Raw genomic sequence first — 26,517 nt, forward strand, 5'->3', positions numbered from 1 at the left:
ACAACCTGCTTAGGGGGATGTTAAAGTAATAAAGGTTTGTTTGAATGCCTGTAATTTGTGGCTAATCTAAAGGAGTCTTCTTTATTTAAGTACGTTTCTTGAATGCATAATAATATGTCAGTGTTAGTTAGGCGCGCCTCTTTCCATAGCATTGATCTGCTGAATACCATATTGGGAAATTTTGCGGAGGGGTTGGAGGGCCTAGGAGGCACCACCCCTGTTACAATAGGCTCCCCATCCCCTCCACCAACTGCAGCACAAGCAAAAGGAAAACCAATTACATGTGAGCATATTCCAGACCAATCAATAAAGGGTGTTATAAAATTAGGAATGCCTGTAATTTGGTTCCATGTTGCAATTGTATGTTTCAACAGAGGAACGCCGAAAGACTAGAGATGAGCGAGCATACTCAATAAGGACAGATACTCGAGCGAGTATCGTCCTTACGGAGTACCTGCCTGCTCGCCTGCAAAGATTCGGGTGCCGGCGGGAACGGGAGGGTGATCTCTCTTTCTCTCCTCCCGGATCCCTCCTTCTCACACCCGCAACACAGCGCTCACTCCCGCTGGCACCCGAATCTTTGCGGGCGAACAGGCAGGTACTCGGTAAGGACGATACTCGCTCGAGTATCTGTCCTTACCGAGTACGTTCGCTCATCTCTATGAAAGACCACAAATATGAGAAAAATCACAGGCTGTTAAGGAATGGTGGGAAGTGTAGTTTGGCACTTTGTTACAACAGCTTATTTAGCTATTTACAGTATGAGTTGTGAGGCACACGTTCTTACTTGTACTGTCTTAGTGGAGCTGTGGCTGCCTTCATATATGTGCCAAGCCTTGTAATTAGAGTATGTAGCTGGATTCTACTGTCCCTGAATGCTTTGGAGGCTTAGACCCAAAGAGAAGTGAGTGGTTAGAGTAAACTCCCATCTGTATAAATGTTGCCTGGACATGGCAATTGGGCCCACATGTTTTGATCAAAATATGTACTAAAAGCCTTGCAATTTTATGAGGTTAGTAAATATAACAGTTGCGCAAATTTTTTCAGATATTAAATGTGTATAAATACGGAGGTGCATGTTTTGCTTGTAGTGTAAGCGGCACCAGGCAGATGTTAAATGGTCATGTTAAATAACAACCAGTTTAGTAATAAGAAAAAGAGCACACACACACTTATTACTCAAACATTTTAATAATTATATAAACACAGTAAACACCAATATTAGAAATATTAGTAGAAAAATAAAACTTTTTTACCTTTTGAAACAATCCATCTAATTTACAGGGACAATTGGTCAAAGTATGACATAAAAGGTGTGTGAAGTGACAATATAGATGCTGGAGCCATTCTGTACATTTGCAGGAGTCATTTACACAGTTTTACCAATGAAATGAAAACTATGTTCTTTATATGTGACCTTCAACTATCCAAATGGTAGACATCAGAACTAGAACAGTCCTTAGCACCTGCCTTAAAGAGAGTCAGGCCGTCTGCACACTGGTGGCTTTTTGCTGCAGATCTGCAGCAAATATCGTCCATAGCATGCTATAGGAAATCAATTCTTCCTGCACATGAGCAGAAATCAATTGCGATTTCCGCTTGTGAAGGAAAAAATTCTCAGTACGTTCCGCATGGACGGCTTCCATTGAAACCAATGGAAGCCGTCCAACCCGCGGTCCCTCTGCAATTGACTTTGCAGACAGGTCTCAGATAAAAAAAAACATTTGAAAATGTTTATTTTTCCTGTGCAGTCACTAGGCGATGACGCGGAAGAAGAGAAAATACAGGTTGGCAAGATCGCTGTCCGTGGTCAGAGCCGGAACCCGCATGCCGAATCCGACTCTGTTGTGTGCGGGCCGGCTCAGTCAGAGGTGATACAGCTGAACGGAATAATGAAGTATGTGCCCCGTAACTTGGGTAGTCCAACAACTCAGATGGCATAAAACCCACAAGAGGTACATGCAGATTGTTGCAGACTGTACCCATTGCACACGATTAGGTATAATCTGCAGCAGATTGTGACCAGATCCACCAGAACACAGCAAATTGTAGATTTTACAATCTTCAGCATGTTCTCACATCAGATAGGTTTTGCCCTGCCTGTTTAGTGAACAGGAGGACTTTCAGAAGAATCTGCTCATGCAGCAAATGACTCCCGAGCAGAACATGGTTGGGTCTGTATCAATAGCCACAAACTGTAAACACATGAGGTGTAGGTGGAATAGTCTCACCTCCTCCCAGATTAGATTGAAGCACGGACAGAATATACATCTCTTTCAGGGCACAAATGCATATGGATTAGGACTATAAACAGTGCAGCTATGGTTAGAGTTCATTTTTTCACATTAGGAATTGCATATTTAATAAGTCAAATATTACAATTTATAAATTATAGAAAAGTTCATATAGTTACATGCATTTACAGAGAGAATAACCAAAGTGTGAAAAAAATGCATTTTCAGAAAAGGCCAACTCTTCGTAAAGTGCAAGTTTATAAAACAGGATCAACTTATAACATTCATGAACATATATATACACCGTATATATACTTGTAGGCTAAATGTAAACACTATACCGAGCCAGTCATGTTCTGCTAAGATATAGGAAGCTTTAACCCAACACATTTCTGTAAATTACACAGATTCAAGGCTATGCTTACCTTTGCTAGCCTTTTCCCCCTTTAGATTAATGTAGTTGAACATAATCATTTGTAATTGGATATTAAATATTTTCATCAGTTTATTTTCTATGCTTGGTGTATCCCATTACACTGCAAGCTGGAGGTCTGAGTTCTTGGAAAATTCATCAGTCAGGCAGAAAAAAAATGCTGCGGGTGGGGGGGCTAACTAATCATGATTCTTATGACAATTACCCTAATTTGCAGCAGTGAAGGTTAAAGGAGTTCTGTCATTAGAAAACAAAAATCCTACTTCTCTATTCCTCCCCAGTCAGTCTTCTTACCGCATCTTCCACCCAACAATCTTCTCCTTGCTCCTGCAGTCCCCCGAGTCACTTCACCTCCAGACGGCCGATTCTTCTTCGGTGACGAAGCGTCTATGCTCGTCAGTCTCCTTCCTGCAGGGTAATATACGCTACGTCACTAGTGATGTAGTGTTCACAGCCTAGCAGGGAGTGCCAAGCTATTGCCCAGACTGCGCATGCGCGCTGTCCCGCTGCAATAGTATATAAACACTTGCAGCGAGGCAGTACACATGCGCAGTCTCAGCAATAGATCGGCATTCCTTCCTAGGCAATGAATGTTACGTCACTAGTGACATAACCTACACGGACCTGCCGGAAGGAAAATGCCGAGAATGGATGCTACATAACAGGAAAAAGAGGATCCAGCCGATTGGAGGTGAGGTTACCCAGGGGACTGGAGAAGATAAGACAGCAAGGATAAGATGCAGTAAGCAGACTGCCTGGGCAAACCGCTTTGTAATCACAACCAGTTCTTAAACACTGAGAGACGGCTCCGTATCTTGAACGAGGGGAGATTTTCTTGTACTGCTCATGCCGCTACCCAAATGGATAAGGGCTGAGGGGTATAAATTAGAGTCTACAGCAATAAAAGAAAATGAGTTATCACTCTAAAAAGCCCCAACTCCCTTGTTCACAGTACGGAGCCAACACAGTGCTTGTGATCACTAGTTAGCAGCCTCATTGCTCCCACTCCCTCGCACTTTGGTCAGTATCATAAAATTATCATTAGATAGTTAAAATAAAATTAGATCGTGTCCCATAACATCTCCTTCCCCCACCTGGTGTATACCACAAATCAATCCCAACTGCATTTAACAGATACAGCAAATCTGAAGAACTGAACAATTCTTGTTTGAATGAGCCAACTATGCAATGGTTTGTCTAAACAGGCTGCAGGAGAGCAAACGCGTTAGCAATGACGCCACTCGCTCATTCAAACAAGAATCGGTTCGCCTAAAAAGAGCCTACGGCTGTTTTCACACGGGACGATCTGTTGGGCAACAGATGCCTGAGAGGTCGGCCCAGTGGTAATCGTTCCTGTGTAGCATCGCAGATTGAGGAATGGATTGGGAGCGGATCAATCAGCCTGCACTGTATCGGGATACATGGAAATAAACTGTTAAAACTAGAGATGAGCGAATATACTCGTTTCGAGTAATTACTCGATCGAGCACCGCGATTTTCGAGTACTTCCGTACTCGGGTGAAAAGATTCGGGGGGCGACGGAGGGCGGGGGGAGGTGTGGTGGAGCAGGGGGTAACAGCGGGGAACAGGGGGGAGCCCTCTCTCTCTCCCCCTCTCCCCCCCACTCCCCGCGGCAACCCCCCACTCACCCACGGCGCCCCCCGAATCTTTTCGCCCGAGTACGGAAGTACTCGAAAATCGCGACGCTCGGGCGAAAAAGGGGCGTGGCCGAGTAGGTTCGCTCATCTCTAGTTAAAACTTAACATCCAATTAGAAATTATTATTTTTTTTTTAAATGACATGGTCTTAAAGAAAAACAAAAGCCAGCAAAGGTGTTCACGGCCTTTAAGGTAGCCATACATGCCAGACGGCAGTAGGCTGACTGTTTGCTGAAGGATCCGTTCACAGATACAGCCATAGCACAAATGAGGAATGTTCTTTCAAAGACTTCTTCCCAGACGATGACATTGTGTTGGCTAAAACAATAGTTTGTTGTTAAATTTTGCCTAATAAATGATTGTTTTGGTTAAAATTGTCCATGTTCATCAAAATTCGTCTAATGTGTATGGGCAGCTATAGCTTCCAATGTTGTATAAACCAGCACTTTACAGTCAGTGTCCCTTTCACACACACCAGTCAATACAGAAAATAACGTTACTTGTCTGTCCAGAATCAACCTGGGAGTTTTTCGTTTTTTTTTAACAACATATTTAGAAACTATAATGAATTTTAATGGATAGCTTTAGAGGTCATAGGACAGCAATAAACACTTGGAAAGAGATTCAATACAAAATGCACTTCCTGTGTCTTTGCAAACCCAGTAAAATAAGAATGTGTGCATGCTGTGCAGCATTAAGACGCGCATTTCCCGTGCGCAACAGGCAATGAAGGTCTATGGACTTACATTCACACCTGCGTTGGGACATCATAAATAAATCGCAGCATGCTCTGTTGCTCTCCTAGACGGGCTGCATGTTCAAGCACTGCTCCTTCACCATTCGTGCGAATGGACAGCGTTTAATACGCAGCCGTGCTCTGCACAGAGCGGGGGGGGGGGTGGGGGGGTGTTGCAAAATAAACAACTAACACTGCAAATGTCTGTGATGTCAGCTCCCGAGTCTGCGCAGTGCCAATCGCAGCCGTATGCAATCTCTGCCGGCAGGGCCTGCGATGAGTACAACGTTGCAAGACTCGCAGCATTGTTCTCATATGCTCGTGTGAATGAGCCCTAAAGTAAAAAAAATCTGATTAACATAGCTTCAAAATGACTATGCTCTGAGGAAAGGAAATTAACAGAATTTGTGTTAGAAAGGGTTAATGTACAACATAAGAAAAGCTCCCCAGAGATTAAAAAGGGAGGCACAGATATTTAAGTAGTGTATAAACCCTACATGGCGAGTTGCTGTCCCAGTAACAGCCATCTACCTACTATGCAGCGGAAGAACCCATCTATGGATGATTGTAACTGCTGTGAAACTTGGGTCATGGTGCAGTCAGTTAGTGGTTCAATGCACAATGACTGTGCTTTCACAGCAGTAGTCACTGGACAGAAGCCTCTAGGGCTCACAACTCACTGCTGCATGCCCGGCCCCTCTACAGTGTCCCCATGCCTATGGGTATTCTCCCCTAGAGTCATGACTCCACAATGTATTGTATGAATGGCTGGAACCACCACCTGGTCACTATCTAATCTGAAACTAATGGAACTCTTTGTTGAGCTTGCTGGCATTGGATCATCCAGTTACACGGCTAAGACTGGATTTCTAGAAGTATTTGTGTGTAAAGGCAATGTGACAATCTTCAATTCCATTGTAATATAGACATGGCTGCAAGGCTCTGGATGTGGAGCATTCATCCTTCAACCCAAGATGTGCATCCTCTGAGGTCCATAAGGTCAACGTGGATTCGGTTACAAAGTCGCTAAAATCCTTAAAAAGGAAACAATAAGCACACAAAAAGTCTGTCCCACACCAAGAACAAGAGCTTCAAATGGAATCATTTCCTTGGCAGCGGCTTTATAAACCCCAGCGATAGCGGCACCTATGAGACAAGCAGAGAGATAATAAAGGTATACGGAGGTTCACAGCACGGGTTTTGATTTCCCCTTTGCATTTCCGTCAGAGGAGCTGCAAAACGGCGAGGAAAAAAGTGTCATTTTAAGTTCTATTGACTTCAGTGAGATTTTATTATCTTCAGTTATGCTCAGTTCAATTACGTTCTCTTTGATTTACGTTTTTTCACAGAAACAAACGCACAGCGGTATGAAATTATATCTGTTTTTAAAAAACAAACTGACCTACTTTTTTATTTACATTATACTCAACGGGTGACGGAACCGAAAGGAAATGCTCCTGTTTACTTCCGTTTCTGATGCCCATTTAACAGATCCATTTCTAAATAAGCATGCATAGAAGGTTACACTGGCCAATATACGCCGTCCCTCTCTGCAGGGGGAGGAAGCTGGAAGAGACGGGAGCAGTGCACTGAGCTCCCGCCCCCTCTCTGCCTCCTCTCCACCCCGTCTGCGCCCCTTTGCACTATTTGCAATGAGAAGAGGCAAGATGGGGCGGGGCTACGTTCTGGAAATTAGCTCCGCCCCCGTCCCGCCTCTCCTCATTGTAAATAGTGCAGAGGGGTGGAGAGTTGCTAGAGAGGGGCTGGAGCTCAGAGCACTGCTCCCATCTCTTTCAGCCTCTTCCCCCTGCAGAGAGGGACGTCGTATATCAGCCAGCGTGAATACCCGGCCGATATACGGTCGTCTGAATAAGCCCTAACATAGTATGTAAACCAAAAAAAAGACATATGTCCATTCATTTCAGTCTTTTACCCCTCCAATGGTCATCCAGAGGAAGGCAAAAAAAAACCTGTGCATTTACCCTTAAAGGGGTTGTCCCGCGGCAGCAAGTGGGTCTATACACTTCTGTATGGCCATATTAATGCACTTTGTAATGTACATTGTGCATTAATTATGAGCCATACAGAAGTTATAAAAAGTTTTTCACTTACCTGCTCCGTTGCTGGCGTCCTCGTCTCCATGGTTGCCGTCTAATTTTCGCCGTCTAATGGCCAAATTAGACGCGCTTGCGCAGTCCGGGTCTTCTGCTCTTCTCAATGGGGCTCCGTGTAGCTCCGCCCCGTCACGTGCCGATTCCAGCCAATCAGGAGGCTGGAATCGGCAATGGACCGCACAGAAGAGCTGCGGTCCACGGAGGTAGAAGATCCCGGCGGCCATCTTCACCGGGTAAGTAAGAAGTCACCGGAGCGCGGGGATTAAGGTAAGCGCTGTCCGGTGTTCTTTTTTAACCCCTGCATCGGGGTTGTCTCGCGCCGAACGGGGGGACGGGGGGGGGGGGGGACGGGGACGGGGGGGGGGGTTGAAAAAAAAAAAAAAAACCCGTTTCGGCGCGGGACAACCCCCATAAGGGAAAATATTCTTTCCTGACTCCAATCTGGCAATCAGAAAACCCCCTGGATCACCAACCCTTCTGAAGGTTTTAATAAATTATAACGTATAATATTGTTATATTCAAGAAAGGCATCCAGGCCCCCAGGCCCCTCTTGAACTCTTTCACCAAATGCGCCATCACCATATCCTCAGGCATAGAGTTCCATAGTCTCACTGCTCTTACAGTAAAGAACCCCCTTCTATGTCAGTGTAGAAGCCTTCTTTCCTGTAGACATAGAGGATGCCCTCTTGTTACTGCCACAGTCCTGGGTATAAACAGATCATGGGAGAGATCTCTGTATTGTCACCTGATAAATGTATACATAGTCATTAGGTTACCCCTCAGCCATCTTTTTTCTAAACTAAATAATCCCAGTTCTGATAACCTCTCTGGGTATTGTAGTCTTCCAATTCGATTTATTAGTTTAGTTGCCCGCCCTTGAACCCACTCAAGCTCTGATATGTCCTTCTTGAGCATCGGTGCCCAAAACTTTATACCATAATCTAAATTCCAGTGCTTGAAGTGCAGGTTCCCAGGGAGGTATTTTTTTCCTATTTACCAGTCTCCCGATGCCTGCGCTGTCAGACTTGAAATGTGGAATGTTATCCATGCAGCTGATTCAAAACTGCAGGCTGTGCATGCGCAGAGATCAATGTCAGTGTGCGCACACAGCCTGGGGCTTGGAGTCCGCATCACGATCCACGTGCTGACAGCGCAGGCACCAGGAGGCGGGTTAATATACAAAATACCCCATGGGCTCCTGCCCTATGAGCACCATAACTCTAGACTATGGTGCTCATAGCCGGTGACAGGTTCTCTACCAAACTGTCAGCTGGACTTTTTCAAGGAAAAAATAAAATAAATTTTAAAAAACGTCACTAAGGGTCCCCTTTAAAGCCGGGCAGGGTGATGTAATCATGGAATCATACTCGTTCCTGTGGAGTGACACCTACTAGGCATGCACAGAGAGCCAATGAAGTGGCTCTCATCAGATGGCACTACTGAAGGGGGCACAACAGCACATGCATGGGGTTTCAGCAGCTAGCTCCGATGTCAGACACAACTGGACTGTCAATCACAGAGGAAGTGGTGTGATCACAGCTCTAACTGACTCTGCACCACTTTGTCGACTGCAGATATATTTGCCTAGAGTGCAGGCTCTCCTTACAGGTATTCTTCTGGATTCTTGATAACGAGAATATGGTTGGAATATGGCTTGAAAGTCCTACTGCACCTTGCCCTTGGTTTAATAACAAAAAAAAGAAAAAGCTAGTATGAGGTTCCCTTTAACCCCTTCACAACCCAGGGTTTACAATTACATCCTGGATGCAGGGTTTGTATGCAGAGGCACTGGGGACCAACTTCACACCATACATGGCGGGTGTCGTCTGTCTGACATCTGACGCCCACCCGCAACAACAGCAGCGAACAGCTTGAACACCGAGCGCTGCTGTTAGCCTTTTTAATGTCACTGTCAATTCCGACACTGGCATTTAAATTCCTGAATTGGTGTTCAAGGGTCCCAAACGGCCTCTCTACAATAAGATCACGAGGTGCCATTTAGTTTCCATGAAAGCCTTGGGCCTTCTGAAGGTCTCCAGGGCTGACGTGACTGCCAGTATGATGTGGTTGGTGGGACCTCCACACTTAGGGTTGTGGTGCTCCAGGTATATGTTATCTGGAGCTAAAACTTTACAGAACCTCGTTTCAAACATATATGTCCATCCATGTAAATTTTCAGCAAAATTAGAGATGGTTGAGTGGGGACCCCTGGTCCAGTTGACATGGAATGACCCATTTAGGCCACACACATTTTGTTAGCACAATTTGTATCAGAAACTTGTATATTTTCCAATAGTAAATCTGTCGCACAGTCTGCTGTTTTTTGCACAGGCACACTAAAACAAAGACAAAAAAAAGCAAACAAACTGTAGAGTGGATAGAAAGACAGACAACCCACGTAATAAATATAATGTATCCAGAAAGAATCAAAATTAGGGTTATTAGGTTTAGAAATCCGATGACTGAAAGGCAACCAAATAATTGATACAGACACCTCTTCCAAGATCCATCGACACGCTATACATCTTGGCGACCACAGCAGCTCACCATTCCTCTCTCATCGGTCACAGAGATCTCTAGCCCACTGCAGACAAAGTATAGCAGCTCATCTCCTTCTAGACGGAAGAGCTCTCCTTCGCCAGTAAGGCATCAAAGATGCAGCTTTCTGATCCTGCCATCATAAGCCAGTGTAAGGCTACTCTCACACATGGTGTTGACAAAACTAGTTTTACCGGTGTTTTTGAACGCAGGTTTTACAGCGTTTAACGCACCCCATCAATCTGATGGGTCAAGACGTGCGTTAAAAAGTGGGAAAACATGCCAAAATAAAGCAGAGCGCGCTCGAAAATCATTAGAACGCAGGTCTGCGAGGCCCCATTGAAAACAATGAAAGTGTTGTACCGCGATTAGCTCGGTATTCAAAATGCCATGGTGATCGCAGTAAAAAGCACACGTGTGAGAGCGGCCTTACGGTGGTTTCACACCGGCGTTTGCAGTCCTTTTAAAACCGATCAATGTTTAACTGAATGTGGACTGATCACAAACTGAGGCAGAACTGATGCATGCAAATACCTTTTTTGGGTTAAGGCCCTTTTACACGGGGCGGTTATCGCTCTGACTGTTCAGGCTGCCCCAGGGTTTTGAACGATAATCGTCCCGTGTAAAAACCTTCAGAAACTGAATGATTGGAAGAGAATCTTCCAGTCATTCAGTTTTCAGCAGCTTAAAATCCAAACGACCACCGTTCGGTGTAAACCGCAGCCGTTCAGTACTGAAATGGAGAGGGGTGGGGGAGAGAAATGTCCTCCAGTCGTTCCGCCTCCCCACAGGCCACCCTGTCAGCGATACTTGTTCCCGTGTAACAGCATGGGAGCGAAGACACATGAGGGCGAGTGTTGGGCATCATTTGCCAGACACTCGTCCTGTGTTAAAGGGCCTCTAGTTGAGGTAATTATTGGATATGCAGGTCAACCAGAGCTCTTCCTCCAAGCCAGCACAATGCACACAATAAACACACTCCTGGCTGGTGGGTGGTACCTGGGCTTCTCCCTCCCCCCATCCTCTCGCCTGGGCTTCTCCCTCCCCCCATCCTCTCGCCTGGGCTTCTCCCTCCCCCCATCCTCTCGCCTGGGCTTCTCCCTCCCCCCATCCTCTCGCCTGGGCTTCTCCCTCCCCCCATCCTCTCGCCTGGGCTTCTCCCTCCCCCCATCCTCTCGCCTGGGCTTCTCCCTCCCCCCATCCTCTCGCCTGGGCTTCTCCCTCCCCCCATCCTCTCGCCTGGGCTTCTCCCTCCCCCCATCCTCTCGCCTGGGCTTCTCCCTCCCCCCATCCTCTCGCCTGGGCTTCTCCCCCCCCCCATCCTCTCGCCTGGGCTTCTCCCTCCCCCCCATCCTCTCGCCTGGGCTTCTCCCTCCCCCCCATCCTCTCGCCTGGGCTTCTCCCTCCCCCCCATCCTCTCGCCTGGGCTTCTCCCTCCCCCCCATCCTCTCGCCTGGGCTTCTCCCTCCCCCCCATCCTCTCGCCTGGGCTTCTCCCTCCCCCCCATCCTCTCGCCTGGGCTTCTCCCTCCCCCCCATCCTCTCGCCTGGGCTTCTCCCTCCCCCCCATCCTCTCGCCTGGGCTTCTCCCTCCCCCCCATCCTCTCGCCTGGGCTTCTCCCTCCCCCCCATCCTCTCGCCTGGGCTTCTCCCTCCCCCCCATCCTCTCGCCTGGGCTTCTCCCTCCCCCCCATCCTCTCGCCTGGGCTTCTCCCTCCCCCCCATCCTCTCGCCTGGGCTTCTCCCTCCCCCCCATCCTCTCGCCTGGGCTTCTCCCTCCCCCCCATCCTCTCGCCTGGGCTTCTCCCTCCCCCCCATCCTCTCGCCTGGGCTTCTCCCTCCCCCCCATCCTCTCGCCTGGGCTTCTCCCTCCCCCCCATCCTCTCGCCTGGGCTTCTCCCTCCCCCCCATCCTCTCGCCTGGGCTTCTCCCTCCCCCCCATCCTCTCGCCTGGGCTTCTCCCTCCCCCCCATCCTCTCGCCTGGGCTTCTCCCTCCCCCCCATCCTCTCGCCTGGGCTTCTCCCTCCCCCCCATCCTCTCGCCTGGGCTTCTCCCTCCCCCCCATCCTCTCGCCTGGGCTTCTCCCTCCCCCCCATCCTCTCGCCTGGGCTTCTCCCTCCCCCCCATCCTCTCGCCTGGGCTTCTCCCTCCCCCCCATCCTCTCGCCTGGGCTTCTCCCTCCCCCCCATCCTCTCGCCTGGGCTTCTCCCTCCCCCCCATCCTCTCGCCTGGGCTTCTCCCTCCCCCCCATCCTCTCGCCTGGGCTTCTCCCTCCCCCCCATCCTCTCGCCTGGGCTTCTCCCTCCCCCCCATCCTCTCGCCTGGGCTTCTCCCTCCCCCCCATCCTCTCGCCTGGGCTTCTCCCTCCCCCCCATCCTCTCGCCTGGGCTTCTCCCTCCCCCCCATCCTCTCGCCTGGGCTTCTCCCTCCCCCCCATCCTCTCGCCTGGGCTTCTCCCTCCCCCCCATCCTCTCGCCTGGGCTTCTCCCTCCCCCCCATCCTCTCGCCTGGCCTTCTCCCTCCCCCCATCCTCTCGCCTGGCCTTCTCCCTCCCCCCATCCTCTTCCCTGGCCTTCTCCCTCCCCCATCCTCTTCCCTGGCCTTCTCCCTCCCCCATCCTCTTTCCTGGCCTTCTCCCTCCCCCATCCTCTTTCCTGGCCTTCTCCCTCCCCCATCCTCTTTCCTGGCCTTCTCCCTCCCCCATCCTCTTTCCTGGCCTTCTCCCTCCCCCATCCTCTTTCCTGGCCTTCTCCCTCCCCCATCCTCTTTCCTGGCCTTCTCCCTCCCCCATCCTCTTTCCTGGCCTTCTCCCTCCCCCATCCTCTTTCCTGGCCTTCTCCCTCCCCCATCCTCTTTCCTGGCCTTCTCCCTCCCCATCCTCTTTCCTGGCCTTCTCCCTCCCCCATCCTCTTTCCTGGCCTTCTCCCTCCCCCATCCTCTTTCCTGGCCTTCTCCCCCTCCATCCTCTTCCCTGGTCTTCTCCCTCGCCCCTCTGAAGTCACCTATTGTTTAGCTTTACAGTGTACTGATAAACAGGATCCATTAAACACTGAAGACAGTCACCAGTGCTTCAGTTTGCTTCCCACTGTCACTGACTTTAATGCAAAAGACAATATGGAAAGGTGCTTTCTGGTTTTTGGGATGGGAACAATAACGCTGCAAGCTGTGCTTTTTTTCTGTTCAGGGAAACAAATAGGCAATGGGGCGGAGTCAAACTGAACCCAAGCTGAGAACAGAAGGAATGTATTGCTCTCTATGGGTCCAGTTTGCTTTTTATAAAAGGACAGACGCAGATGTGAAAGCACCCTATCACGTATAATCAATATATGGCAATTTAGCAGTGGGACACTGGCTTCAGGCTGGGGCTAAACGGCAACTCCGATTACAACCAAGGTTTACAGGGTTGCCTTGCCTGCGCTGCAAGTAAATGTGACTGCGTTGCAAATGTCAGGTTACAGCAATATGCGAGTCGTAACGCAACCAGACACACTACTTGCAACGCAGGCAAGGCGACACGGCCATCTTTATCCATGCGAGGAGTGTTGTGGCCAAAGCTGCCATGTAGCCCGAACCTAAATGTGCAACGTGAAAAACAAGGCGCAGCATTAGGATATGGGTTCAACAATTAATTCATTGCATTATCCATGTTCAATGCCCTTACTTGTTAATATCCCTGCAGATAACGGCTCCAGAATCCCCATCAGCAGGATTCCCACTGACATAAACCTTCCATATTTGTGATGACGAAGCGTAAATAGTGCAAGCAGTCCCGCAGGTATGTGAAAGAAAAGTGAGGAGACCAGTGCCCACAGGAATACGCCATACCACATCTCTGCAAATAAGAAAACAGTGTGAGAAAGTATATATATATATATATATATAGGACCAACCGTATAGCTGTCAGGGGAAGACTGTAAAGAGCGCAGTCCCCATAAAGCACCAAGAAATCCGGCTGCCATCATCCTCCGCAGGTCCTGAAGTGCTGCTAGCGGATTGGGAACCATCAGGTGGAGCAGACATAACTAATAGAGCCCTGAAGAACCGCTGGATGACAGTCACCCGAAGAATCCGCTTCCGTAGAACCCTTTCATCACAGAGTTGGTATTAGGTCTGCGGGTCACACTTAGGCCCAATGTCCACGGGTGGATTTTTGCTGTGGAATCTGGCGCCGGCTGTTCCGCTCTGGATTCCGCAGCAATAATCCTCCATAGCATGCTATGAAAAAATGAGTTTTCATGTACGCAAGCGGATGAAAAATCGTAGCATGCTCCATTTCACTGCGATTACGCGCCCCGTTCACAATTAACATTGAAGATGGGCCGCTAATTTCGCGAGAAAGCAGGATTTTAAAAAAAAACAAAGCTGTACTGCGCATGTGCAGCGGACGGCACTTCCGCAGTACAGAAAAAAAAAAAAGACAGACAGCTACGCAGGGTCGCAGGTGGGATTCTCCATGTGGAATCCATGCGTGCCGCGGACATATGGTCTTACCGCAGCTGAATACAGCAGCAGAAAAGTGGGTGAGATTTGACAATCTCATCCAGATAATCCATAATTGACACTGGGACCACAGTGGGGCTGCAGCAGTCACATGACTTCCAGTGACGTCAGCTATCACAATAGACACTGGGACCACAGCGGGGCTGCAGCAGTCACATGACTTCCAGTGACGTCAGCTGTCACAATGGACACTGGGACCACAGTGGGGCTGCAGCAGTCACATGACTTCCAGTGACGTCAGCTGTCACAATGGACACTGGGACCACAGTGGGGCTGCAGCAGTCACATGACTTCCAGTGACGTCAGCTGTCACAATGGACACTGGGACCACAGTGGGGCTGCAGCAGTCACATGACTTCCAGTGACGTTAGCTGTCACAATAGACACTGGGACCACAGCGGGGCTGCAGCAGTCACATGACTTCCAGTGACGTCAGCTGTCACAATGGACACTGGGACCACAGCGGGGCTGCAGCAGTCACATGACTTCCAGTGACATCAGCTGTCACAATAGACACTGGGACCACAGCGGGCTGATGGCGGGGAAGGACTGCTCAGTCTATATTACTACAGTGGGAACTATGGAAGGGATGTTATCTGGTTACTGGACATCCACTTTACAGGGGTATTCCCAGCTGTCTTTACGGTATATTCACAGGACATGCCGTAGAGGCCTGATAGATATGGGTGCCATCTCAAGAACCGCCCCTCGATTGCTGTTTACAGCGCCCAGAAGTTATGGGAACGGCTGAATGGGCACTTCCCATAGAGGTGGATGAAAGTTGTGTAAATAACACATCCAGCTTGGCTGTTCCCATCCTCCTGGCCACCTGTACAGACGGGTATTGCCAATTCAGCCATGAAAGCTGAGCCGTGAGTACCCCTTTAGGCCAGGGGCTCATTAGTTTATTTTGGGGCCATGTGCTGTCCTTGTAATTCCCTGGTATATCCTATCAGACTATACATGGATGGTCCCATTTCTGCTCATTTCATGGAAGAGATATAGGACGTGCCAGTGCGACCATGTATATCAGATGGCACACGGACTTGTGTCTGCGTACTGTCAGATGGGAGTGGCACATAAGTCTCTAGGGTTCAACTGACCAGAGCCTTAAAGGGGTTTTCCAGGGAAATACTACTGATGACCTGTCAATAATTGATCAGCCAGGGTCCGTCGCTCGGGCCCCCGACCGATCAGCTGTGCGGGCACATGCTGTCAGCGCCGCAATAACAGGGGTCGGAGCAGAAGCCTCCACACCAACCTCTGTGTAGTGTCCAGCGCTTATAACTACAGCCACGGCTCTCATTGAAGTCAGTGGAAAACCTCTGTATAGCGACCCTGCAGTATCTGGAGCAGGAGATAGCGGTATTACTACGGCATGTGTTCTACTCTACCGCCCATCTAATCCACCAGTCCTGCATCCAGGATGGCCGCTGCTGTTTGCTATCAAGCCAATGTACTGCTCTTTGATTAGCCGCTGCTGATGATGAGCGCAGCCTGACGCCGCACACTGTGGGGATCGGGCTATGTTCACACTAGCAGGCTGTCTCTGCCTTACTGTCCCATCGTGGGAGCAGCTACACGGGAATAAACCACTTCAGAGAGACTCATGGAATCTTTCAGCTTTCCATCACGATTCCGTTTGTAAAGCTGAAGGAAAAGCGCAGCCCGCGGCGCTCCGACCTCCAGGTCAAAAAACGGAACCAAAACGGATCCCTCTTTTTTGCCTATCGCTGTGTATGGCGGCAATTTTGCACTGCACTTGACAGCGTGTCTCACAGACGCCATCATGCGCAGTCTTCCTGGTTCCTTAAACGATGCACATACTCCATGTAATTGGGACCATGCAGCGTTTATTACGCACCCCTACAGAACAATAAGCTCTATCGTGCGTGGTACGCGGTATGATAGAACAGAATGTGTTCTTTTTTTCTACCCGTATTACACGGAATGAATATTCGCCAATCTGAATGGATTAACGAAAATCTAAACGGTTGCTGTGACCAGAAGTGATGGCAGAGGAGGGCAAGTTGTCCCTTTAAGGGGGTGATCTTAGTCACTACTGAAGTACTTCAGCCCACCAGCACTGCAGTATGGAAGCCTCCAGCATCACATGACCCTGCAGCAGCCTATAGAAGCACGTGACCTGCACAATACAGGACCAATCATCTGCCTACTACAGTCGGTCAGTCACGTGACGACTACATTCCAGCAGCCTGTATAGCCGCAGCACTACGGTACACTGGGCGCTAGATGGCCGCAGTCATGCAGGATATGTGACCGCTCACCCGGGAAGGAGCACAGGGCTGTGGACGTGGGGCACACAGTCGCATTTCCGACCCGCGGTACTAAGCTGAGGCTCAGGATCTGTTGCAGTAGGCCGGTGTCGCTGCCCAGCCCTCCTCCGCTGCTGCTGTCCATACTGCCGCCATCCACAGTCTCACAGGCCGCAGCACCTTCTCCGTGTTTCCCAACTCAACTTGCCCGGGCCTGTCATCCCTCCATCCCGGGACTGTCAGCTCAGACAACTTGGAAGCTCTCAGCCAATCAGAGAAAGGGGGAAGGAGCTTGTGTGTAGACAGAAATGATGTCCATCAACCGCTCAGCCAATGGGAGGCGTCTTATGGCTGTGTATCGTGGTGCTGACGTATTATTTGGGTTAGTGACGTGCCTCGGTACGTGCAGTGCAGCCGTGGAGCTCTTGAGAAGCCATTTTTATGTGGGGCACATGGTTGTGCGCATGCGTAGTCCGCAAACCGCTCACTAGAAACGTTTTTTTAGTTGTAGAACTTCTACAAAGCGCACAAGTAAATGCTGAAAGGAAATGTCCATTTATCAGTATTCCAGGGACCTTAGTGTGGGGCAACTTTTGGGGACTCTCTATAATAGATAATTTAGGGTGCTTTCCCATCTGCGTTGGATAGTACTTAGTATTACTAGGCTGCCTGCACACAAGTCAGATTCTAACCCTGTGCCCAACCATTGACCCCGCGTACCTGTCTGGATTCTTCTTATTCTGTACTGTGGATGTGCTGGCCAGCGCAGTACAGATTTTGCCGCACCGTTGCTATGCGATGACACAGATTCCGCGACCTTTCCACAATGATGACTGCGCAAGGGCCATCAACAATGGAAGCCGTCCGCACAGAATCCGCCTAAAAGTAGAGCATGCTGCAATTTTTTTCCTTCGCGAGCAGAAAATCACAATTGATTTCCGCTCGTGTGCAGGAAAAAATGCTTTCCCATAGTCTGCTGTTGAAGGTATTTGCATGCGGAATCCGGCCCTGGCAGCAGTGGCGTCTGCACGTACCTGCTTTCATTTCCTTCTTTCTGTACTGTAGATGGTCTGTACGATTTGACGTCAGACATGTGCAGTACAGATTTTTTTTTTAAATTCCTGCTTTTCCTGCGTTAATGTAAATTGTGGACGGTCCGCGGGTCGGATGGCTTCCATTCACTTCAATCTGCAGGAAAATGGAGCATGCTGCGATTTAAAAAAAAAATTTTTTAATCTGCAAGCCGAAACCGCAATTGGTTTCTGCACGTGTGCAGGTAGAATTATTTTTGCATTGTATGTTATGGGGGGTATTTGCTGCGGAATTCGGAGGCGGTCGTCCGCTCTGGATTCCGTGATTCAAATTCACCTGTGCGCATTCACTCTTACACGGGGCTTACACAAAAAAGATGAATACTGTGTGGTATATACTATTTTTTTAACAATGCATATCAGTGCCAAAAGTATGCCTGGTGTTACATCTGCATTGGAGCCTATAGTCAATGGGATCTATTTGACCTTGTTCGGTTGCATCCTGCGACGGAGTCGTTTGGTCTCAGGGATTCCCCTTTCCAGCTCCCCAAACAAGGATTATGCCATCCTAGTGCCCCCTTAACAAATAATAATGCCCCATGAGTGCCCCTTTGAAGGTAATGTCCCCTTAGCACCCCTTATTCACTGTTGCCCTCATCCACTCCCGGCTCGATTATTGCAACTCGTTGCTGATCGGCCTCCCCTGCACCAGACTCTACCCTCTCCAATCCATCCTGCATGCGGCAGCCAGGCTCATCTTCCTGTCCAGCCGCTACTCGGACGCCTCTGCCCTGTGCCGGTCACTGCACTGGCTGCCCGTTAAATACAGAATTCAATTCAAACTCGCTACCTTCATCCACAAAGCCCTCCACAGCGCAGCGCCACCCTATATTACCTCCCTCATCTCAATCCATCAACCAGCCCGGGCTCTCCGCTCTGCTAACGAAACCAGACTGAGTGCCCCTTTCATTCGAACTTCTCATTCCCGCCTCCAAGACTTCTCCAGAGCAGCACCGGTCCTCTGGAATGCACTACCAAAGGCTACCCGAGCAATCCAGGACTCACAGAACTTCAGGTGTGCTCTAAAAACGCACCTCTTCAGGGAGGCATACCGCATTCCCTAAACAAACCCCTCTGTACTCCGCCTGATAACATGCTCCCTGACCTACTGACTGCCATCCTTGCTAGCCATCATAAACCGCTCCTGCAGTCTGACCATTGTCTATGTGTATAACATTGCTCACTCTTCCACCTCGCCATACCGTGCACATCTCCAGCCCCTTTACCTTCTGTATCACCCCACTATTCGTAGTATGTAAGCTCATTGGAGCAGGACCCTCACCCCCATTGTTTCCATCAACTGATTACTATATGTAACCGTGGTTCTGTAATGTTTGTATTTGTTTGTCTTTCTGTATTCCCCCCTGTCTATGTAAGCGCTGCGGAATATGTTGGCGCTATACAAATAAAGTTTATTATCATTATTATTATTAGTGTTGCTCCTCATTCACTATTGGCGTCCCCACTCAATAATGATGCCTCTCAGTGCCATGAGTTATGCTGCCCCCTTGGAGTCCTGGACTCCATTAAGTTATGATGACCCCAACTCATTAATAGTACCCCTCAGTGGCCCTGATTAATTATGCTGCTCTCTTAGTGCCTCTGTAGAAAAAAACTACTCACGTGGGCTGCATTCCCACGAACGTATATCGGCTCGGTTTTCACGCCAAGCCGATATACGTTCGTGGGAATGCACCCTTAGCCTTGTTTGCGTGATGAGCGGAGCTGCTTAATCTCTGTAGTCTTGCAGCCTATGAGATGTCAGGATGGGATCCCTGTGCGGGCTGAGATGATGCAATAACGTCATCTTGGCAGCCGGAGCAGGAGTCCCATCGTGGCATCGCTGATGCCTAAAGTGTATACCTATGAAGGAGCTGGGAGTTAATAGTTCTCCCCACCAGAGTCTTGTACTGTATCTGCATCCTGGAGATGCTGAAGTAGTTGAAAGTGACAGTTACTTGGAGATTTGGGACACTGGGCCAAACTTTCTGGCTTGTGCCCCAGATGCCCCTTGCTGGCAACATCTATGGTGCGCAATAGATCTCCTCCGGCTGCCCACTTCATTCAGAGTAAATGAACTGACAGTCGCTTGGTTGGTAGGTGAGCTTGGAGCACCAAGTGACTGATTCTGGTTCACTTGCCCTGTCATGCCCTGTGTTTACAAGGGTTAACAGTCGCCCATAATCGCTCTTTTTCTCGGGTGATTGTCACCCGGAGTATAATCACACAGCTAGTAGACATGCTGTGGATTCTCTACAGTAGAATTATCTGCAGCTTTTACAGTACAAGCACTGTGGAGTCTAGAAATTCCATCTACAAGCTGTAGAGAAAACCTGCAAAGTAAATGGAGCTGCGCTGCAGATCTGAAGTGCAATCCGCAGCGAAAACACATCAGAATCCACTGTGCAGAAGAGGCTGCGAATCCACACCGTGTAATACCCCGAGGCTATGTTCACATGGGACAGATCGGTAGCTGTAAATCCGCAGCAAAAACCACACAATTTTGTGCAGCTTGTAATGCGGATTGTGGGGCGGAATTCACTGCGTTTGAGGAGATTGAACCCACACCAAAAATCTAGTGCTATAAGAGTGTGTTCACACGGCGGAATTCACCATGGAAGAATTCCATCTGAATTCCACCTCTTAAATCCACGTTTTTTAAATGCAGCCTTTCATGCAGATCCACATGCAGAATTCAATGGAGAAAATCCGCATGTGATATCATTTTCACATCAAAATCTCGTTCCCACTTTGAAACTACACGGGACAATTATCGTTCTGATCGTTCAACACCCTGCGATCCTGCGCACCCGCGGGGTTTCAAACGCTAATCGTCCTGTGAAAAAGCTTGCTGAAACGGAATGACGGAGCGAGAATCGTCCAGTCGCTCACTTTTAAGCTGCTTAAAATCCGTATGACTATTGTTCGCTGTAAAATGCGGCTGTTCAGTACTGAACGGCCGCTGCTTACAGTGAATAGAGGACAGGGGGGTGAGTTAACTCTCCCCCAGACGCCCCACCTCCATGCTGTCTGCGATCCTCACTCCTGTGTAAATGGGCTTTTAACGCCATGGATTTTCTGTGCAGAGGATCCACATGGAAAATCCATGGCTAATCCACGCGTGTAAGCATAGCCTTGGGCCGCCTTCACACGAGCGACAAAATTGTGGAAGATTTGTGTGTTGCGAGATGCACACATATGAACCCCAGTCTTGTGAACGGGGCCATACACATGAGTGATTTTTCCCCGGATACTACTGCGATGCAGGAATCTAATCGCGGCATGTCCTATCCTGTGTGTGCTCTCGCATCGCACTGCCAATTGTTTTCAAAGGGGCTGGCAGCAGCAGCATCACGCCATGTGCCAGGTGCACACGATGCCATCTCACATGTGCCGTCTCCCAGTGAAAACAATTGGAGAAACTCCATAAACCTCGAGGATCGATGCATCCCTGGAGTGATGCGAGGCTGGTTTCACATGAAAACGCCTTGCATCCTCGGGGACTTAACATGGATGGCGAGGACGATATTGGGCCGTGAATGGTCTGGCTACGGCGATATTGTGCGAGAAAATCAATAGTGTGAAATTATCGTGATTATGCTGTGAGAAAATCACGGGAAAATCACATCTTTGTTCCCACGATTTTTGGGCATTGATGATACTTTTTCTTGAGAATAATCTTGCATCGCATCGCGACCGCTTACGACAAAACCGCACGATTTTTTTATTGCGAAAATCAGTAAGACTTTCCAAAATGAAAAAGGCATTGCACGAAAATCACAAGATTTGTCTGTTGTGATGCGATAAAAAGGAGGCTCCATATGAAAACATGGGCGATAAAAAAAATCGCACATCGCATAACGATAGGACATGCAACGATTTTTTCTTGCAACATTGCATAAGTGAAAACATCGCTAATACGAAGGAAACCATCGAAAATCATTAGTTTCATAATTCAGCTTTTTTACTCACTCTCGAATCGTGCAATTTTCTTGCCTGTGTGAAACCGGCCCATCAGTGGGGCCACAGACTCACTGGTTCCCAGCTTTACAAGGGGCCTGAAATGCTGTGCCATGTTGTCCAGCGCTGGCGCCATCTTTCCTGTCGCCCGTTACCGGATGTCATTTCTTTCCCCAGTTCCAGTAATGTTACACGGATACGGAGCGACTGAATGCATTGCTGAGCGGGGTCTAAAAAGCTACCAACTACCGCGTTTCCCCGAAAATAAGACAGGGCCTTATATTAATTTTTGCTCTAAAATATTTCTTTTTTACAAGTCTGCCTGGACACCATTTAAATATAATGCTAGGTATTATTTTCAGGGAAACGGGGTACAATGTAAATCACACTGTAAGGCCTCATGTCCACGGGCACACACAGATCGCACAAGGGGAATCCCGCATAAAAAACGCCTGTGCCCGCGATCCTGTGTATCTGCCCGTGTCTTAACGTTCTACGCTGCGGATGTGTGTGGCATTGCCGGCTGGCACACTGGCGCAGTACAGATTTTCTTTTAAACCCCTGCTTTTCCTGCGGTTTCCGCTCGTGTGCACGTAGTAGCATTTTTTCGTAGCATACTATGGCGGGTTACTGCTGCGGAATCTTGAGTGGAATGCCAGATCCGGATTCCGCAGCACAAATCCGCCCATGTGTGGGGCCTAACAGTAACTACAGAGATGACTGGTGGAGAACACAGATAAACACAATGTACGTTCTGTTTTATTTCCTGTAATGTACAGTGAGATGCATCGGTGAACAGCTGCATCGGTGAACGCAATACTGAGCGCTCTTTGGAAGGAGCGCATGTTGCTCTGACAGTGTTTCCTTGGTTACAGACTCCAGAAGCGCTGGAATCTTGTACGCATGCGCAACAGGAAGTCGCTGAGTAGCTTGAACATGCGCTCTAAGGTGTCTCATCGCGCATGCTCAGTAGACCCGGCTGGGTACCGGGCTTGCGCTGCAGTTTTGGACGGTGACCCCGGTGTGCTATACGGTTATGTCTGACTGTGACTCCGAGGACTACTCTTCCTCAGAGGATGAAGACTACGTCCCCTCAGGTACGTGCACTCCGAAGAACGGATCAGTGCAGTGCATACAGTCGTTGTGGAACAACAAGTCTCAGCAGCCCCAACCTCCCAGATTGTAGGTGTTTCATCTTCAATGGCCAACAATGTAGATCCGTGAGGATGTCCACGGGGGAGGTGAAGCCGGATTACTGATAGTTAGGAGCGCTGACTAGGTGAGCCCTCCATGTAGTTAGCTGGGCAGGAGTCCTCGGGGCGCGTTCACACTAACCGTATTCCTGCGCAGGTTGTGTGCGATGCGTACAAAACTGGCACTAATGGAACATCCATTCTTCTGGATGGATTCACCACATGAGTGACGATGCCAGGAAAAGCATGGCGGCACGTTGTATCGTCGTTGTTTTCAATGGTCTGTTGAGAGACCTGGCGCTGCCGTGCGTGCGCCGTGTGAGCAGTGCGGGGCGATGTGTCCCATTGAAGTCAATGGAAGTGCTTACGACCGTTTCATGCGCCTGAAGATCGCAATCTCACAGAAGTGATGCGATTTTTATTTAATTTTTTCTCTTCAATCCAAAAACGCTTGGCGTCGGCGGGAAAATCGCACGTTGGCAAGTCTGAAATTGCGCTGGCCTGTGTGACTGCAGCCTCAGTGTCTCATATATATTCCAGGGTGAGCCGTACGCAGAAAAGTCCTGCGCTGTTTACTGGGCCTGGGGGTTGTTTTCTCAGGACCGCCTGTAGTTTTTGTTGGTACGTTTCCGTCACCCTTTGGCCTCCTGCACACGAGCAGAAATTTTGTGGCAAGATTCCATAGGACTGCATTGGTTTATGGCGTCCTATGCCGACAGCCGCCATTTTGATAGCAGAAAACTCGTGCGATAACAAAATCGCGGCATGTCCTACTTCATAGCGAGCATCATCATCGCTGATGCGCCACCTCTGCACTGCGGCTGTGTGTTAGCCGACACATCCGCAGAGCGAAGACGCCGGACGGGTGAGCCGCGGGTCACTGCAGGGCCGCGAGGATCTAATCTGACCCGGCCGTCTGCATTCACCCTTATTCTAATACATTGGACTATTATGGATGTGGCAATGCCAGATGGCAGGTTTTTTTTTTTACATTAAAAATGGGAAAAGTGTTTTAATTTTTATCTAATAATTTGGTATTTTTAAACTGATTTTTACAGTTTTTTTTTTAAGGATGGAGCCTTTTTTTGTTATTTTAATTCTCACTTTCAGGTTTTTCCTCCCCACTTTAAAATAAACTCTTTTATTTATCCATCACCGTAGCTGAGGAGTTCTCCCCTTTTTTGGGGGATGACTTGTATAGTTCAGTGATGCGATTTATTGTAATTTCAGTAATATAAGTGGAGGGAAATGAAAAAAAAGTCATTGTTCCTCTGGTGTATATAGTGTTTTTTTTTTTTTTTTTGCTGTGTTAGGCCTAGTGCCCACAGCCGTGATGGGCTCTGCAAGCAGAATTCCACAGCCCCCCCCCCCCCCCAATTTCTTACCTCCGGAACCGCTGCCCGATGTCCCCGCATCCGCTGCCCGATGTCCCGCATCCAATGCCGGCGCGCATGACGTTCTGGCAGTGTCATGTGACACGCCGGCAGCGTCATGACACGGTTACAGCTTCACATGATGCGCCGGCTGCGTCATATGACACGGGCGTCGGTGGGCGGGTAAGTGTTTTCACGCTATCTACCACTATGCTACAGCGGAAGATAGCGTGACGAATGGCTTCCATTGACTACAATGGAAGCCGTCCGCGTGTACGCCTGCGGCAAATAGAACATGCCGCCGGTGATTTGACAGGGCGGAATTCCACAGTGGAATTCCGCACCATGAGCATTGAGCTATTAGGTTCGATAGAACCTAATAGCTGCGGGGCAACGCCGCGGATTTCCGCCCCCGTGGGAATTAGGCCTTACTTTAAAAGAAGAAAAAATTCTAAGAGATTTTATCTTGGGATCTTGCCGATCCTGAGAGGGACGCATGTCTGCCCTGTTTCACAGTTCCATTGTCCCATTTCTGTAGCTCAGTGGGGGATGAAGTTGCTGGTTGCACCCGCGCAGCATCGGTTCCACTCCTCTCAGTGGTGCAGCGCTCGGCTATTTCTGCCTGCCCATTGAAATGAATGGAGCGTTGCCGCTCTAGACTTTTCACTGGGCAGACAGATAGCTGAGTGCAGCGCTTGACTATCTATGTCCGCTCCTTCTAACCTGACTTTACCTGTACCCAGCTCTAACTGGCAGCAGCATCATGCCAGCCTAGCACAGCAGATGGGCAGCGGGGTCATCTGTGTGCTTGGCATTCCTTGTCATACTCCACCACCTCATGTCTGTCACTTATAGTTTTTCCTGTTTTTCCAGTTTGTGTTTCATTCTTCACCTCCTACATTGTTTTTCTTCATTCTATACCCTACTACCAGCAATGTGAGGAGTTCCTTATTTCACTGCCCAACCACATAGGAGGCTGAAAGGAGACAGACCACCATTGCTTCACCATGGGATGCGTTGGTAGCAGCGGGTGAGCTAGTCTGCCTGCTGCGCTTTCTAGTTCTAATAATGCCTATAACTCTCCCATCCTGCCCTCTCCCCATCAGTACAGCCCTCTACCCTCCTTCTCTCAGCCCTGGACATCCCGCTAACATGCGCTACACACAGCACTCTCTCTTGACTGCTCCATTCATTTCAATGGGGCAGTCAGGAATAGACAAGCATTGTGCTCGACTGTTTCTGTCTGCTGCGTTAAAATGAATGGAGTGGAACCGCTATATTCTTGTCAATGAGTCAGACAGAAATAGTCAAACTGAGCACAGCGTTTAGGGTGGCTTCACACGAGCGTGTGCATGTGCTGTACATAGGTGCGCACCCATGAACGTGCACAAACACGTGTGAATGCAGGTCCGTGCCCATTGCCTTCAATGGGGCAGCAGCTGTTGCCGACGGCCCCATTGCAAGCAATGGGTTGCCAGCAACCCCTACAGTGAATTTCGGGGAAGGGCTTTAAATATAAAACTTCTCCTGAAAATCATCCCTGTTTGTGTTTTAAAGAGAAAATGCTGTGTAAATATTCCCCACGGGGAGTCCCGAGAGGACTCTCCGCGGGGAGTAAAGAATCCCCTGCCACAGCTATCACAGTTGTGGTGGGGGATTTCTACATCTCTGCGAGGAGTAAAGAATCTCCCGCCACAGCTGTCATAGCTGTGACAGCTGTGGCAGAGGATTACGATGTTCTCCCATTGCTTTCAATGGGATCGGCACTTCTGCAATCCCATTGAAAACAATGGGCTGCTGGCAAGCCATGCAGGGATTTTCGGGGAAGGACTTTCTTCATCTCCATGCAGGGGATTCTTTACACCCCGCACAGAGATGAAGAAATCCTTTAATCCCCTCGGGGCGTCCTCTTGGCACTGATTACCATGGACTTATGATGCACGCATGTCCTATGTTTTGCAGGTATGTGCGTTTGCACGCCTGTAAATTTGTAAAGTAACTTCTTCTGGATTTGCACGCCTGTAAAACACGGACATGTGAACACACCATAGGGAACCAATATTTCTAATAGAAGCGTGTTTTTGTGCGCACATAAACACGCTTGTGTTAAGCATCTGTTTGCACCATCAAGAGGAATGAAGCTTTGCTGCACATGTGCGACCAGCAGCTCCATTACCTACTGCGCTGCAGAAATGGGACAGTGTATCTTCAAGTGCATGGTGAAAACTGAAAATAGTCTTATCACTGGAATACCCCTTTAAGCAGTCCCACAAATAGACCTAATAGGGAACAATCCATGGCAACTCTTGATCTTGCCACGGAAGAGGGGGCTCCTTTGTCAGGCCATTTAAATGCTGCGGTCCACGGCTCTTTGATCCTCGCTGCTGCAGCCGGGTTTCAGCTGTCAAAAC

The 26,517-nt window shown here is 49.0% G+C and overlaps 2 protein-coding genes across 2 annotated transcripts in view; one reads left to right on the forward strand and one right to left on the reverse strand.

Moving 5' to 3' along the window:
* Window positions 1-1,172: 1,172 nt before the first annotated feature.
* TMEM170A (transmembrane protein 170A) lies at window positions 1,173-16,765 on the reverse strand. The gene is made up of 3 exons (XM_066582229.1): window positions 16,502-16,765; window positions 13,375-13,545; window positions 1,173-6,207 (listed from the first exon to the last, which is right to left on the reverse strand). The coding sequence occupies exons 1-3, from the start codon at window positions 16,632-16,634 to the stop codon at window positions 6,077-6,079; spliced, it is 435 nt and encodes a 144-aa protein (XP_066438326.1). The 5' UTR covers window positions 16,635-16,765; the 3' UTR covers window positions 1,173-6,076.
* A 5,724-nt stretch (window positions 16,766-22,489) lies between these two features.
* The window catches only part of CFDP1 (craniofacial development protein 1), a 54,817-nt gene continuing 50,789 nt past the window's right edge, over window positions 22,490-26,517 (forward strand). Inside the window, exon 1 of the mRNA XM_066582235.1 lies at window positions 22,490-22,637. Coding sequence (XP_066438332.1) covers window positions 22,577-22,637 — 61 coding nt within the window. The 5' untranslated portion in view covers window positions 22,490-22,576. The remainder of the gene's footprint in view (window positions 22,638-26,517) is intronic.

Source organism: Eleutherodactylus coqui, chromosome 11 (assembly GCF_035609145.1).
Source record: "Eleutherodactylus coqui strain aEleCoq1 chromosome 11, aEleCoq1.hap1, whole genome shotgun sequence".
In the NCBI taxonomy this organism is placed as follows: Eukaryota; Metazoa; Chordata; class Amphibia; order Anura; family Eleutherodactylidae; genus Eleutherodactylus; species Eleutherodactylus coqui.

Excerpts from the sequence above, each read along its gene's own strand:
- TMEM170A (XM_066582229.1), bottom strand. The coding sequence starts at position 16,634 with ATGGACAGCAGCAGCGGAGGAGGGCTGGGCAGCGACACCGGCCTACTG. Across the intron at positions 13,546-16,501 it reads AGCCCTGTGCTCCTTCCCGG|AGATGTGGTATGGCGTATTC; the intron begins GTGAGCGGTCAC and ends TCTTATTTGCAG. Across the intron at positions 6,208-13,374 it reads ATCTGCAGGGATATTAACAA|GTGCCGCTATCGCTGGGGTT; the intron begins GTAAGGGCATTG and ends CTTGTCTCATAG.